This window comes from Pelobates fuscus, chromosome 7 (genome assembly GCF_036172605.1).
Source record: "Pelobates fuscus isolate aPelFus1 chromosome 7, aPelFus1.pri, whole genome shotgun sequence".
In the NCBI taxonomy this organism is placed as follows: Eukaryota; Metazoa; Chordata; class Amphibia; order Anura; family Pelobatidae; genus Pelobates; species Pelobates fuscus.
The window spans coordinates 38,504,706-38,520,425 of NC_086323.1; the positions used below are offsets into that span (position 1 = coordinate 38,504,706).

At 40.8% G+C, this 15,720-nt stretch overlaps 2 protein-coding genes across 4 annotated transcripts in view; one reads left to right on the top strand and one right to left on the bottom strand.

The window, feature by feature from the left end:
• The window catches only part of AK5 (adenylate kinase 5), a 264,357-nt gene extending 255,304 nt beyond the window's left edge, over positions 1 to 9,053 (top strand). The window contains exons 13-15 of one of the 2 annotated variants that reach the window (XR_010084077.1): positions 2,984 to 3,175; positions 8,274 to 8,918; positions 8,962 to 9,052. Coding sequence is in view for 1 of the 2 variants with exons in the window: in XM_063427944.1 (XP_063284014.1) it covers positions 2,984 to 3,175; positions 8,274 to 8,342 (261 nt within the window). In the remaining variant the exon portion in view is untranslated. Of the gene's footprint in view, positions 1 to 2,983; positions 3,176 to 8,273 lie in introns of both variants that reach the window. The other variant, XM_063427944.1, reaches the window with a different exon arrangement.
• Positions 9,054 to 9,638: 585 nt separating this feature from the next.
• The window catches only part of ZZZ3 (zinc finger ZZ-type containing 3), a 49,147-nt gene continuing 43,065 nt past the window's right edge, over positions 9,639 to 15,720 (bottom strand). For both annotated transcript variants that reach the window (XM_063427946.1, XM_063427948.1), the window contains exons 10-12: positions 15,246 to 15,380; positions 11,797 to 11,897; positions 9,639 to 11,194 (exon numbers count right to left, since the gene is read on the bottom strand). In XM_063427946.1, coding sequence (XP_063284016.1) covers positions 11,050 to 11,194; positions 11,797 to 11,897; positions 15,246 to 15,380 — 381 coding nt within the window. In that variant the 3' untranslated portion in view covers positions 9,639 to 11,049. The remainder of the gene's footprint in view (positions 11,195 to 11,796; positions 11,898 to 15,245; positions 15,381 to 15,720) is intronic.

The window sequence follows — 15,720 nt, forward strand, 5'->3', positions numbered from 1 at the left end:
CTTATGTAACTAATGCATGACATCACTGCTTCTTAATTTATGATTGACATGACTGCTTCTATAACTGATGCATGACTTAATTTCTTCTGCAAATAATGCATGGCATCGCTGCTTCTGTAACTAATGCATGACATCGCTGCTCCTTCAACTAATGCATGACATCGCTGCTCCTGCAACTAATGCATGACATCACTGCTTCTGTAACTAATGCATGACATCGCTGCTTCTGTAACTAATGCATGACATCGCTGCTCCTTCAACTAATGCATGACATCGCTGCTCCTGCAACTAATGCATGACATCACTGCTTCTGTAACTAATGCATGACATCACTGCTCCTGTAACTAATGCATGACCTCACTGCTTCTGCAACTAATGCATGACATCACTGCTCCTGTAACTAATGCATGACCTCACTGCTTCTGCAACTAATGCATGACATGACTGCTCCTGTAACTAATGCATGACATCACTGCTTCTGCAACTAATGCATGACATCACTGCTTCTGTAACTAATGCATGACATCACTGCTTCTGTAACTAACGCATGACATCACTGCTTCTGCAACTAATGCATGACATCACTGTTTCTGTAACTAATGCATGACATCACTGCTTCTGTAACTAACGCATGACATCGCTGCTCCTGCAACTAATGCATGGCATCACTGCTTCTGTAACTAATGCATGACATCGCTGCTTCTGTAACTAATGCATGACATCACTGCTTCTGTAACTAATGCATGACATCACTGCTTCTGTAACTAATGCATGACATCACTGCTTCTGTAACTAATGCATGACATCGCTGCTCCTGCAACTAATGCATGACATCGCTGCTTATGTAACTAACGCATGGCATCGCTGCTTCTGCAACTAATGCATGACATCGCTGCTCCTGCAACTAATGCATGACATTGCTGCTTATGTAACTAACGCATGGCATCGCTGCTTCTGCAACTAATGCATGACATCGCTGCTCCTGCAACTAATGCATGACATCACTGCTTCTGTAACTAATGCATGACATCACTGCTTCTGTAACTAATGCATGACATCACTGCTCCTGTAACTAATGCATGACATCGCTGCTTCTGTAACTAATGCATGACATCGCTGCTTCTTAATTTATGATTGACATGACTGCTTCTATAACTGATGCATGACTTAATTTCTTCTGCAAATAATGCATGGCATCACGGCTTCTGTAACTAACGCATGACATCGCTGCTCCTGCAACTAATGCATGACATCGCTGCTCCTGCAACTAATGCATGACATCGCTGCTTATGTAACTAATGCATGACATCGCTGCTTATGTAACTAACGCATGGCATCGCTGCTTCTGCAACTAATGCATGACATCGCTGCTCCTGCAACTAATGCATGACATCGCTGCTCCTGCAACTAATGCATGACATCGCTGCTCCTGCAACTAATGCATGACATCGCTGCTTATGTAACTAATGCATGACATCGCTGCTTATGTAACTAACGCATGGCATCGCTGCTTCTGCAACTAATGCATGACATCGCTGCTCCTGCAACTAATGCATGACATCGCTGCTCCTGCAACTAATGCATGACATCGCTGCTTATGTAACTAACGCATGGCATCGCTGCTTCTGTAACTAACGCATGACATCGCTGCTCCTGCAACTAATGCATGACATCGCTGCTCCTGCAACTAATGCATGACATCGCTGCTTATGTAACTAACGCATGGCATCGCTGCTTCTGCAACTAATGCATGACATCGCTGCTCCTGCAACTAATGCATGACATTGCTGCTTATGTAACTAACGCATGGCATCGCTGCTTCTGCAACTAATGCATGACATCGCTGCTCCTGCAACTAATGCATGACATTGCTGCTTATGTAACTAATGCATGACATCGCTGCTTATGTAACTAATGCATGGCATCGCTGCTTCTGTAACTAACGCATGACATTGCTGCTTATGTAACTAATGCATGACATTGCTGCTTATGTAACTAATGCATGGCATCGCTGCTTCTGTAACTAACGCATGACATTGCTGCTTATGTAACTAATTACACGCTAAGGCCACAGAATGGAAAGACTATAGCTCAACTCTCCAATCAGAATGTTTCTACTTACGGTAGGGAAAGTAGAGTTTTGTTCAGAAATGAAAGCTTTTCTTAAAGGACCACTATAGTGCCCTGAGGGTGCCCCCACCCTCAAGGACACCCTCCCGCCCGGCTCTGGGGAGAGGAAAGGGTTAAAACTTACCTTTATTCCAGCGCCGGGCGGGGAGCTCTCCTCCTCTTCTCCGCCTCCGATCCTCCCTTTCGGCTGCGCGCGCATTCAGCCGGTCGCATAGGAAAGCATTATCAATGCTTTCCTATGGACGCTTGCGTGCTCTCACTGTGATTTTCACAGTGAGAATCACACAAGCGCCTCTAGCGGCTGTCAGTGAGACAGCCACTAGAGGATTTAGAGGCTGGCTTAACCCTTATATAAACATAGCAGTTTCTCTGAAACTGCTATGTTTATATAAAAAAGGGTTAATCCTAGCTGGACCTGGCACCCAGACCACTTCATTAAGCTGAAGTGGTCTGGGTGCCTAGAGTGGTCCTTTAAAATTGCAGTGATAAATGTATTAACATTTAATAAACAAAAACTGCCATTCAAAGATTAATTGTAAATGGTCATAATGTGCCATTATAGAAAATGGAGAAATTGCCTTTACTATAGCCTCATCGACAAAGGGTAAGAAAAGCACGTACGACATTGAACTGCATATAATATGACAAAATTATGCAAAGAAGCTATAATACAGGTCACTTTTTTCTTTTACATAGTAATAAAATGATTACAGTTTTAATTTAGTATTTTGTAAATGAATAAATGTTTTACTTTAAAATAATGTTCAGATATTTATTGCCCAGTGGAAGTTGCAGTTCCCTTGTTTATTTCTTTTTAATATACTTGTATAAATGTTTATTTGTAAATCTACAGATCAGTCAGCCCAACGCCGTTGTCTACCTGGGATGTTCTGCACAAACGATGAGCCGGCGTCTGTTGAATAGAAGCAAAACCAATTGGCAGAGCGAAACCAGTGCAGAGACCATCCGCAGGAGGCTGGAGAAGTTTTACCAGGCGACTGAAGCCGTAATCACCTACTATGAGAATAAGTCTTTTCTACACAAGGTGAATACACTGAGAAGCAGATTGTTTGGGGCTTATTCACTAAATCGAGAATTTTAAAGAATGATTCCAATTTGGCTGGTTTTATCTTAAAACATGCTTTTTCCATGTATTCCTGACTTATCAAATGATTGCGTTAACGCCTGAAATCGATTTTGAATAAGTATTAAATGTGGTAGTCCAAATTCTCTCTAACTCTGCATCCCAATATACTTACCTTGGCATGAGCTAGCGATTAGGGAGGCAGTAAATCTCAGTCACCTGTAAATGTGAATTTATGTAAAATTCAGAGTACATTTTCAGCTGACGGCAGAAGAACCACGCACTATGCAGAGGACATGTCAGTTCTGGCTTCTCTGTCACTTTCTGTAACATGCCCGATTGGGTAGATAGAGACATCGAAACACTGAGGCGAAAAGTACACTGCAGTCAGTGCAAATTAATTAAGTCTTATAAAGACGAGCTATGTTTTTTTTTTTTTAATTCTTTATTTTTGCAGTGCTTTAAAATTCACAAGCATGCTTGTTTTTCCACGACAGCAGATACATGCCAGTGTAATAATACAAATTATACATTGTCGCGGTAATCTTTAACAGCACTTTTTTTTTTTTTAAACGTAATAAACAACAAGGTGACGATAGTTAAGTAGTTTTGCAAATCTCGAGTAGTGGCATGCATAACATTGTAGACATAGAAGTGTTAAGCGGGCTATAAAAGGTTTAACAGCTAACTCTGTTTCATGACTGTAGGTAATATCGTCGGTACATCTAGTTAGCTGATTTTGAGCATCCAACATACATAGAGATTGCTTAGACTGAAATAACAAGCTGTACTCGATTGGGACATGTTAAGTAAAGAGCATTAGGTAATCAAATAGTAATAATCGAGTATATCTACTAGCAGGTAAGCGCAACACAAGGTATGGAATGGTGGTGAATACTTAGGGTAGATGTTTCCTGCTAGGTCTGATAGCTTACTTATAAATTGCTTAGTTAAGAGATATTAGAAACATTTAGAAGCATACTTTTCAACGATTTAGACAGATTTACAGAATCCAGTATACATTTGTGAGAGTTCAAATGGGGCACAGAGGGCTGTGTGACAGAGGGTACTATGCCTGGCTTTGAGTCCTATTCCCTCTGGGGGTCAGCCGATGCCTTGTTGGGGCTGTGGTGATCGGTGCAGCTGATGTGATCTCCTTGGTGTAAAGGGGCTGACGTCCCCTGGGCTATGCAGAGTTGCTGAGGGTGCTGAGTGTAGCTCCAACCGAGCTGTGTGTCGGGTAAGGTTTGCCTGTCTTGGGCTGGGGTAGCTCTGCATGTACCTTCCCGTCGCGGTCACCTCCCCTGGTCCAGCTCCCCTCCGCTTCGCTTGCCTTGTCTGTGGAGGTCTTGTGCTTAGCTTCGGAGGTCTCCTCTGGTTCACTGCCTTGCATTGAGGGTGAGAGTGCTGGACCCTCTGCCGCCGTCCAGCTCCCGTTTTTTTGGGCCTTGTGACCTGACTCTGCCCCCTCCTATTCGGGTTAGCGTCACCCTCATGAGACACCTGTTGTTGGGGTTGCGCAGCTGCTTTTCCCCGTCTGGTCACCCGTGGGGTGTGCTGTGATGGAGTCTGGAGTGGTTCTTCAGATTCTGGGGCTCTCATGCGGGTTTCCAGGGACTCCCAGAAAATGGCGAAGATGCTGTTCAGCCTCATCCCTGTTTCCCGCCATGCGTCTGAGGTGTAGGAGACATCCGCCATTTTAAGGACCGCCGGGTCGGTTGATTTAGGGCTCCACATAGCCGGAACCGGCCCATTGCTTTGCCAGGTAGTCGGTTGGGGGTAGACCGGGATAACCCCCACCGGTGCAGAGGGGGGGGATCGAGGGCATGCAGACAGATTCCCGGCGTGGCAATGCAGCTGGGAAGCGGCCGTCTCCCCTGCGCCTGCCACGCTTGTAGGCCTCATAGTGAGTTGCGCTCGGTTCGTCGCGAGAGAGGTATCTTTCTCTTCCCCTCGGTGTCTACTCTCGAGTGGTAGCTTTGAAATCACGATTAGGTGCCTGTGGGTCTGTGAAATTTAGCGTGAAGTGCCGAGTTTAGCAGGAGCTGCTGTGGTGAGCGTCCTCACAGCTCCGCGGTCAGGCCCCGCCCCCGACGAGCTATGTTTTAAATGGCTGAATCTGCCCAAGGAATTAAGGAATAGCTTGCCTGGCCAGAGCAACCATGGCTATTATTTTAAATGTTTTTTTTTTTGTTGTTTTTTAATTGTTAAAGTTTACTACACAACACAAGGTACACAGTCCACCAGTTTTATGTAACATTCAAAATTCCACATCACTAAGGAAGGGATGGGGTTCCAAAGACAATCAGAAGATCATCATCTGTTAATTAATTCACTCTGTCCAGACCAGGGGTTCCCAATAAATTCCCCACCTCAAAAAAGAAATTTGCGCAGCTTTTTGTATGTGCCGGTGTGTGTATGAATCTGACACACAGATACACACACTGTGTATCAAGGTGTGTGTGTGTATCTGACACACAGATACACACACATCTTGACTCACAAATACACACATAGGCACATACAAACACACACATACTCTTTGACAGACACACATACACTCTTACTGACAAACACACACACTGAGAATATATTTTAAAATTTCACTCAACCCAGCCTTCCTACCTTTGAGAGTGCTGGCATGGAGTTTCTCTGGGGTCAAGTGGGGCTGCTCGGCTGAGCAGCTGGCGTGCAGGCAGCGAGGGAGCAGTGATCTTCCTGCTCAGCTCCCTCGCGCGCCTTATTGAATGCGGGGGCCGGAGTGACGTCATATTCCGGCTCCAGCATCACTGCTGTGCGCGCAAGAGAGCTGAGCAGGGGAGAGTGCTCCCTCATCACCCACGTCAATTATCGCAGCGGCCATTTTGTTTCCCAAAATTACGACGGAACTCCAGGGTTCCGTGGAACACCAATTGGGAAACTCTGGTCTAGACTAAAGTCCATTATTTTATAGATGTTACAATTAAAACTGTGCATCCATTTGACGGTCTATGGGACACATCCTGACGGGAGCACAGCAGTCTTAGTGCTGGCAGTCTTTATCTAGTGAGTTGTCTAGCTATCTCCGAAGTATAAACCACCTTCTCTGGGCACATTCTTTTAGCCCGTGGTATTTGTACCCAGATCATCTCCCTTCTCCCAATATTTACTCTAGGTCATTAAATACCCTGAAGCATCAGTTTCACTACATGTCCTACATTGATCCACCAGGAAATGTAACAAAACAAATCCCAATGTCTCATTGATAAAAACACAATAATTAGGTAGATGCCTACACTGTTCCTTTCTAATAGATTATTTCTCTTCCCTGTTCTCCCCATTCAAACACCCATAATATCAACATGTCTACAATAAATGTGTTAATCGGATAGCTCTGGGTGACCGTACTAGTAATGGTTACCTGTCCTTCACTCAAACCACAGATAGAAGATGGTTTATCACATCAATCATACAGTGTAATCGACAGGGACATTTATTTAATATTCCTTTGTGTGATATACATTACACTGCTTCCTGAAGCTCCAATAAAGAGACAATATGAACACGCAGTAATGGCATTGATATCAGATTAAAAAGGCAGCTATTTTTTCCATCCAGACTTGTGATTTGTGGACTCCAAGACCTTCTGCTTCTCACAGAACAAAATCAAAGCCAATAAAAATAACCACAAAAAGGCTCGAGCATTTCCAAGCCACAGGCAGATCTATACTTTATTCAGTCACTCAACGGATCCATCTGCTCAGGTCACAGTCTCATCGGGAATTTCTTCCCTCTTAGTCATCACGACTGCGCCCCCGCTTGCGAATCACATATAAAAACTTGTAAACAAACAAAAAAAAAAACAAGCTGTTTAATGGCAGCTGCTTTCTAAGAAAACCAGAGGTTTTACTAAACACAGAATTGCAAACTTAAGCCATGACTAGAGCAGAGTTGCAGAATGTTTCCAAATCAGGTCTTTGGCCTTCGGTAGGGTTTAACCCTATAAGGTTATTCACTAAACTGTGAATTTCACATTATTAGGACAAAATCAGGAAAAAAATAAAAACACAGCTGACTTTGCAGTTTGGTTTATTTTGGACTATAATTAGAATTTGTTTTGAATTTGACAATTCACCCCAACGTGTATAAGTGTGAGAGGTTATACAGTCCGGATGGGAACATAAATGGCTGCATTATTAGCTATGCAATGATATCCCAGGAAAAAGTGTTACTCACTAAACTCTGGATTTTAATGAATTCAAATGGAAAAGTGAGCTTAAAATAATGGGCAAACTGCTCCTTTTATTGTTTTTCTTCCCGGAATCTTGTCGTTTCTCATTCAAGCTCTTCTTTCCATTATTCGAATTCAGCTGTGGATTACACAAATGTACTGCTAATAAGATACAGCAAATTACCCTTCTTGCAAGCAATCAACAATTCTAAATAATTCTAAACATGTAAATGAAACGTGAAGATATTGGGGGATGGACGCTATTTCCTGAATGCACTACTTGCACCAGAAACCGAAGCATCTCTGTCTGAGCTAAACTTGGCTGTGGAGGGCTTTGTTCATTGGCTGAGCGTGATCAGCTAACACGGTCAGCCAATGAGCTAGCTCTGTAATGCAGGACTTGGCTCAAGAGAGCTAATGGAAGCTTCTGGCTCTCTGTCAATAGGAGTGCTAGTGGGGACAAGCAAACCCCAGGTACTAAGTCAAACCATTCTAAAACAAATTGACTACTTATAATGGAGTCATGCTGGAGACCTCTTGGCATATTAACTACTCCAGTATACTGTAGTGGTTATGGTGCGTGGAGTGTGTCTTGAACAATGATCTGCTCTTTACATTTCCATTGAGAAAGGTAATGTGTAACATGACTTTCTAACAAAACTTCAGTGTTCATTGTGACCTTCCTGGCAATCCAGGTCTTGTACATTTTTTTTCTTTGAGTACTGTTTTATGAATCGACGTAAGACATTTGGTTACCGTAGTCATCTATGCTTTGCCTGTGTTATGCTTATCTTTTCCATGACCATTTAATTGTTTCTGAATAACTTTTTTTTTTTTCTTTCTTTATAGATTGATGCAGAGAAATCTCCAGAACAAGTTTTTCTTCAGATTTGTACAACACTTGACTCTATTTTCTGAAGTGAAAGAAGAATGCTTTTAAGTTACCAGGGGGGAGGGGGAGAAAGTGTAGATATTATAAATATACACTGCAGTGTCACATTTGTGAAGTGGGCTGTATATAACTGCTCTCTGCACACTAGCACGTGCTTTTCAATTGCAAAGATCTGTGATCCCTAATTTTCCCAGAGCACGCTTGCATAACCTTACATAATGTGCATGGACAAAGGTTGCAGAAGAACTTACAAAGCAGGAATTTGCGGAGAACAGAACACAAGATTTGCATTATTTTCTGCTTATGCAGTGGAGGCTTGGCAGTACTTTTTCTTTACCTGGAAACCATGGCAACCACCCCATAAACCCTAAAACTAACAGGCAATGCTTACAAGCTTGATTTGCTAAATATTTTGTTGCATATGTTGAGATGTTTTGAAAAGCCGTCAAGCACTGATCTGTAGCTCAGTGGCTCGACCAGGGTCACTAGAGACAAAGCAAATAAACTCCTAGACTCACTTAAATTAATAGAGGAATGTAAGACTTCTGGAAAAGTACATTTAACACTATGGCCTCTGCAGTCATCAAATCTTGTCTTTAGCAGTTATTCCAAGCCAGGTGAATGTTCCACTCATTTAACACCCAGGTTGTATTATTATACCACTGCTAAATAAGTAGGCTTTGCATGGTGTTTTAGAGACCTGATTATGACGACATGTAATGTAATTGATCCTTTAGCAGTTGGTTACTTAAATCATTTATAGGTGGGTCTGAGGGAGACATGATACCGATAACGATACCTTTACTCATTAATAAGATCAGGAGGGGCAGAAGGACGGAACTCTAGCGAATGCAATTGCTCTAAACCAGCATTCATTATCCTAGCTTAAACATTGAATCCTGTATTAAGAGGTATCTGCAGAAAAGTCTCAATATAAGGAACAAAAAGCAGAGATCGATTCAACATCACTGAGAGGGGAAAAAAATAAAATAAATAAAACTTGCCTTTTGCGTAATTATTGCCGGTGATCAGCATTTGAAATCCTTTTCATAATGATGGCTACCTAGCAGCTCCTGTTTTATAAACCATTTGCACGCTTTTGCATTTAAAACCAACTTCAGCAAATATTACACTGTGTTGCTATTTTGTTAAATCTATGACCGACGAGATCTAAATTGATATTACAGTCATCGTATCGTCTTGCTGAATTCACAGTTTGCATGACGGCTCCAACAAATTGTAGAACATTTACAAATTTGTAAAAAAATAAATAAAAATAAAAAAATACATTGGCAATATATAAATAAAATATTAATTCTACATTTGGTATGAATTAATCTTTATTGCGTACAGATGAGAAGTCTGTTGGTGGTCAATTTTGGATTTAGTATTTTTTTTTTCCTTTTCTTTTTTTAGTTCAACCATAACAAAAATATTTGAAAACCTCTGAAATGTTTAGTGAGTCAGTGGTCAAAGCTTCCGAGATACCCCAAAGAATGACTACGGAGCTTTGATGTACAAACAGTTGTAATCTATTCAATTTTATTCTCATGTTTTTCCTCCTGACAAATCAGTATTTTAGAACATATTGTATACACAGAGAGGGGTGTATAGGAACATACAAAATGTCTAACGTTTCAGGTACCTCTGGCAAAGAAAGTTTTAATGTTTTGGGTGCAAATGTTTGTGCAACGCATTGCACAGTCCACCAGCACTCAAAGAGTTAACAAAACCCAGCCGCATAAAAGACTCCCACGGCTTAGAGTCTGTGTCACTTGCTTAAATATTAATAAAAATACAATCTCTTTTTTTTTTATGGGTTTTGTGCAGACTACAAAAAGACAAACAGTAAGATCCATGGATTGATCTACATTAGGCAGTTTAGCTTCTCTTAGATGAGCGGCTGTGAGAATCTGGAAAATGCAGAGGCAGAAGGTATGTTTGATTAGAGAAAAGGGCGTTTTAGGGGGGGGGGTGAGGGAAGGTGAGTGTTTAGACTTTACACTGTTAACTACAACTGGCACTTTTTTCACCATATTCTGTACACATCACATGATCATTACATTTAAAAAATATATCTGAGTGAAAATCTCAACATTCGTACAGTATGAGCTGGTTACAGAAGCAGCGACAGGCCCCCACTGTAGTGCTTCATTGTAAGTAAATATTTTTTTTTCATCAAATGTGATTAAAAGCAGCTCATATTGATGCAGATTTGTCATGGCCCGTGGGAGTAGGGAAACTTTTTTTTTTCTTCTTCTTCTTCTTCTTAAACAGTAGTTTTTCTATGCAACACTGTGATTGGTTAAAACCTTCTCAAAATGTCTGTGCAAAAAAAAAAAGTTAATATTCCACAACAAAACCGCAAGCTAGTAAATGGGTTTTACCTATAAATAGTTCACATTTTGACCAATCTCATTTCAGAAGTCTTTGGAACAGAGAGTTACTGTAACATCTCTCTGGTGTCATGCCGTTATTCTGACCGTCTGGAATTGCACAGTGAAAGGAGAAATGGTGAGTGCGATCACTTTCTCCCACACGTGGAATGTTCCCTGCTGTTGCGCAGTGATCCGGACTGTGATGGTTCTTTCCAGGAAGGTATCAAGGTGTGAGCTGTGTTTCAAAAAAAAGAAAATCCAGTAGCGTCTGGCACTGGAAACTGAACGGACACCTCTGCCACCGCCGCAATGTATCTGGAGTGAATACCATTCTGGTTCGTTATCCCTGGTCACGTCATCTGTTTGCTGGAAAGTAGTTTGGATCCAGGTAGTTATAGCTGGTGCCGTGGGGCATGCAATAGTCTCTGTCTAGAAATGTCTCTGCCTTGTAGATGGGTTGCAGCTCATGGTCCTCTTTGTGCAATTCTGTTTCGAATAAACTGCAAATCGACACAAATAGAAACAATTATTTTTTATCTCCAGAAACATAAAAACAATGTCTGCAAAAATGGAATTGAACAACAAATACAGGTACTGGAAATCAGCTTATAGTCAATTGTTAAAGCAATTCAAAATATACAATCTGTGTTATTTATGGGAAAGAAAAAGTTGATTTTCACAGTGAGAATTGCGGAAGCTCCTCTAGCGGCTATCAGTGAGACAGCCAATAGAGGCTGGATTTACCCTCAGTGAAACATAGCAATTTCTCTGAAACTGCTATGTTTTCAGCTGCAGGGTTAACACTAGAGGGACCTGGCACCCAGACCACTTCATTGAGCTGAAATGGTCTGGGTGCCTATAGTGGTCCTTTAATTTGTTAATTTCAAACAGCTGAAAGTGTGCAAATTATGACAATAAACCAGATTTTTAATGAGGGCTGAATAAGTTTGATTACAACTCTTTATATGTCGTAGAGTTTCCTGTCAATTAATAAAACTGTTCAGTGATGTACAGCACTGATGGACAATGGCACAAACGTAAATCCGAAGAAGGACAAAGTCATGTATATGGATTAATATGCAATAAGACAACATTTACTTACCAATCTGAACAGGAATCACAGAAATCCACAGCCATATTCGGCGGGCAGTCCTGGCAATGCCATCGGATACCTTGGATGGGTTCTGTCTCACAATTATCACACTGCAAGTAACACATCGCATTACACTTTTAGTAAAAATACTTCCCATAGCACAAGCAGAATGCTAAATTGAAAATGCTATCCAACTGCTGTTTGTCTACTGCACATAAATAAAATATTTAGAAATCTATAGAAATGCACGTTTTGCAAAAAAAAATAATTCAAGAATCAAAGTAGCACTCTGAAAATGTGACTAATAGCCAATGTAAATTAGCTGCTAAGTTTCAATATGCATTGTAACAAACCACAGGAATTGCACTAGTAGTACCATCTAGTGGTCAATCACAGGAATTACATTAGGCAATGGAGGACCTATGTTGGCGTTAAAAACAAAAAACACAAAAAAACAGACAGTAGCAGATGGTGATAAATGGGTAACAAACGAATACACGTGAATGGGAAAGCTTCAATGCCTGTTCATCCCATAGTCAATCCCAGTTGCCCCTATTACTTTTAAATGGAGCATTGTGTTCTATAAATCTCTGTAAATGACAAGTCTCAGCTGTATTGTATATATTTAAGATTAATTGCTTTGGTTTTCAATAAATGGACCCACTCAAAACTGAATTTGTGTTGTTCTTTACTTGCGGTTATATCCCTATTAAAAATGTCAAAGATATAAGATATACACAGTGCATTCTCTCTACAAAAAAATTATTATGGTGAAATGAACCATAACAACCAACGCCTGCTGTAGTGGTTATGGTGCCAGGAGGGCCATGGTCAAACCATTTTAGAAAGGTCTGACAGCTTTCCAGGATCTCGCTGGAAGCCTGCATGCCCCGCTTCCATTCGTGATGTTAGCCAATGAATATTGTCGTGTATTGGCCATGCACGCCTGGCTCCCTGCAGTAGAAGACCTAATGCAGCGGGCACCCAGCGCGATTAAGAAAAGAGTCTACAAAATGGGATCAAGAAAAGTGACCTGTGGTGGTTATGGTGCTTGGAGTGTTCCCTCGATATCTATAAATTATAGATATGAAAACATGAACCCTCATTTCCTTAATGACAACACATAGTGTACGTCTGTTGTCATTATGCAATAACTGACCAAGGTCATACACTATGTGCCACCGTTGGCAAAAGTCTATTAAAAATCCATTCGGACTGTGATCGGTAAGAATGGGATATTTCTGGATCAAATCATAGACACGCTCCTCCCTTGCTTCCCAGACACACAATTTGATGAAGTGACACTACCTGTGTCACCACACCGAGCAGTGTCAAACTTTGACTCAACTATATCGACCCAAACATAGAAACATAGAATGTGACGGCAGATAAGAACCATTCGGCCCATCTAGTCTGCCCAATTTTCTAAATACTTTCATTAGTCCCTGGCCTTATCTTATAGTTAGGATAGCCTTATGCCTATCCCACGCATGCTTAAACTCCTTTACCGTGTTAACCTCTACCACTTCAGCTGGAAGGCTATTCCATGCATCCACTACCCTCTCAGTAAAGTAATACTTCCTGATATTATTTTTAAACCTTTGTCCCTCTAATTTAAGACTATGTCCTCTTGTTGTGGTAGTTTTTCTTCTATTAAATATAGTCTCCTCCTTTACTGTGTTGATTCCCTTAATGTATTTAAATGTTTCTATCATATCCACCCTGTCTCGTCTTTCCTCCAAGCTATACATGTTAAGATCCTTTAACCTTTCCTGGTAAGTTTTATCCTGCAATCCATGAACCAGTTTAGTAGCCCTTCTCTGAACTCTCTCTAAAGTATCAATATCCTTCCGAAGATACGGTCTCCAGTACTGCGTACAATACTCCAAGTGAGGTCTCACCAGTGTTCTGTACAATGGCATGAGCACTTCCCTCTTTCTACTGCTAATTCCTCTCCCTATACAACCAAGCATTCTGCTAGCATTTCCTGCTGCTCGATTACATTGTCTGCCTACCTTTAAGTCATCAGCAATAATCACCCCTAAATCCCTTTCCTCAGATGTTGAGATTAGGACTCTATCAAATATTCTGTATTCTGTCCTTGGGTTTTTACGTCCAAGATGCATTATCTTGCACTTATCCACATTAAATGTCAGTTGCCACAACTCTGACCATTTTTCTAGTTTACCTAAATCATTAGCCATTTGGCTTATCCCTCCTGGAACATCAACCCTGTTACATATCTTAGTATCATCAGCAAAAAGACATACCTTACCATCAAGACCTTCTGCAATATCACTAATAAAAATATTAAAGAGAATGGGTCCAAGTACAGATCCCTGAGGTACCCCACTGGTGATGAGTCCAAGCTTCGAATATACTCATTGACTACAACCCTCTGTTGCCTGTCACTCAGCCACTGCCTTACCCATTCAACAATATTGGAATCCAAACTTGCAATCCAAGATTGCAGTTTATTGATAAGCCTTCTATGTGCAACAGTGTCAAAAGCCTTACTGAAATCTAGATAAGCAATGTCTACTGCACCACCCTGATCTATTATTTTAGTTACCCAATCAAAAAAATCAATAAGATTAGTTTGGCATGATCTCCCTGAAGTAAACCCATGTTGTCTCTGATCTCGAAATCCATGTGATTTTAGATGTTCAACAATCCTATCCTTTAACATGGTTTCCATTACTTTCCCCACTACTGAAGCAAGGCTTATTGGCCTATAGTTGCCCGACTCCTCCCTATTACCTTTCTTGTGAATGGGCAAAACATTAGCTAACTTCCAATCTTCTGGGACTACTCCTGTTAACAATGATTGGTTAAATAAATATGTTAATGGTTTTGCTAGTACACCACTAAGCTCTTTTAATAGCTTTGGGTGTTTTCCATCAGGCCCCATTGACTTATTTGTCTTTACTTTTGACAGTTGAAATAGAACCTCTTCCTCTGCACCAGTAGCCACTTCACTAATATGAAGTGGTTTTAGTGGCTGGAGTGGTCCTTATACAACAAGTACGAAGTAATTAAGTTCTCAATTTCTGAAGCCATCTAGGAAAAAGTTACTACATAAAATTTGCTATCTCTAATGCCTTCAGAGAGTGGATGTTTTCCCAAAGACTTTTTTCCAGAACCAGATAATTGCAGGTTCTATTTTTTTTCCTGTTAGCACTGGTGCCTTTTATTTAGAATGATAGTCAGTGAAGTATTTCAGAATTTCATATATATATTTTGTGAACAGCATCACATGCAAAAGCATTTACTGTGCTTATAAACCATTGATTTACACAATGATTGATAACTTGAAATAGTTTTAATGCCATCAGAAAGTATCCTTGTAAAATTAGAAATGCGAGTTCAGAATAAAATTCACACTTTGTTCAAACAATGTTTCTAAAATCTGTTACCAGGAAGGACAGATCTTACCGACAAGCATTTGCGAAACTTACTTTGAACCCCATATGTTGGATGAATCCACTTTCCGCCTGAATCTCATGGAGTTTTTGTTTCTTCAGCTTCTTCAGTTCAAGCAGTTGTTTATATTCGTCAAACTCTCGACACTCATCAGCGATATCTTCTTCATCCTGTGCAATAATCAAAAATGGCTTTGGTGAAACAGTCACAGATGAGACGTGTACAACAAAGAACAGAGTATCGGTAACAATGACTTCAGAAAAGCTCAATCCTATCACTAAAGTCATTAAATCGAATGCAATGCATAGGAAATATATTTAGTCCCACAGTGATAGGAAGGGATTACATTAGTTTGGTTTGAAATGCTGTCACTTTACGAACATTATAAGTTCACACAGCGACATCAGAGTGTCTAGATTGAAGATATTAGGGATCAACCGATACTGATTTTTTTTAGAGCCGATATTGATAATCTGTGAACTTTCAGGCCGATAGCCGATAACTTACCGA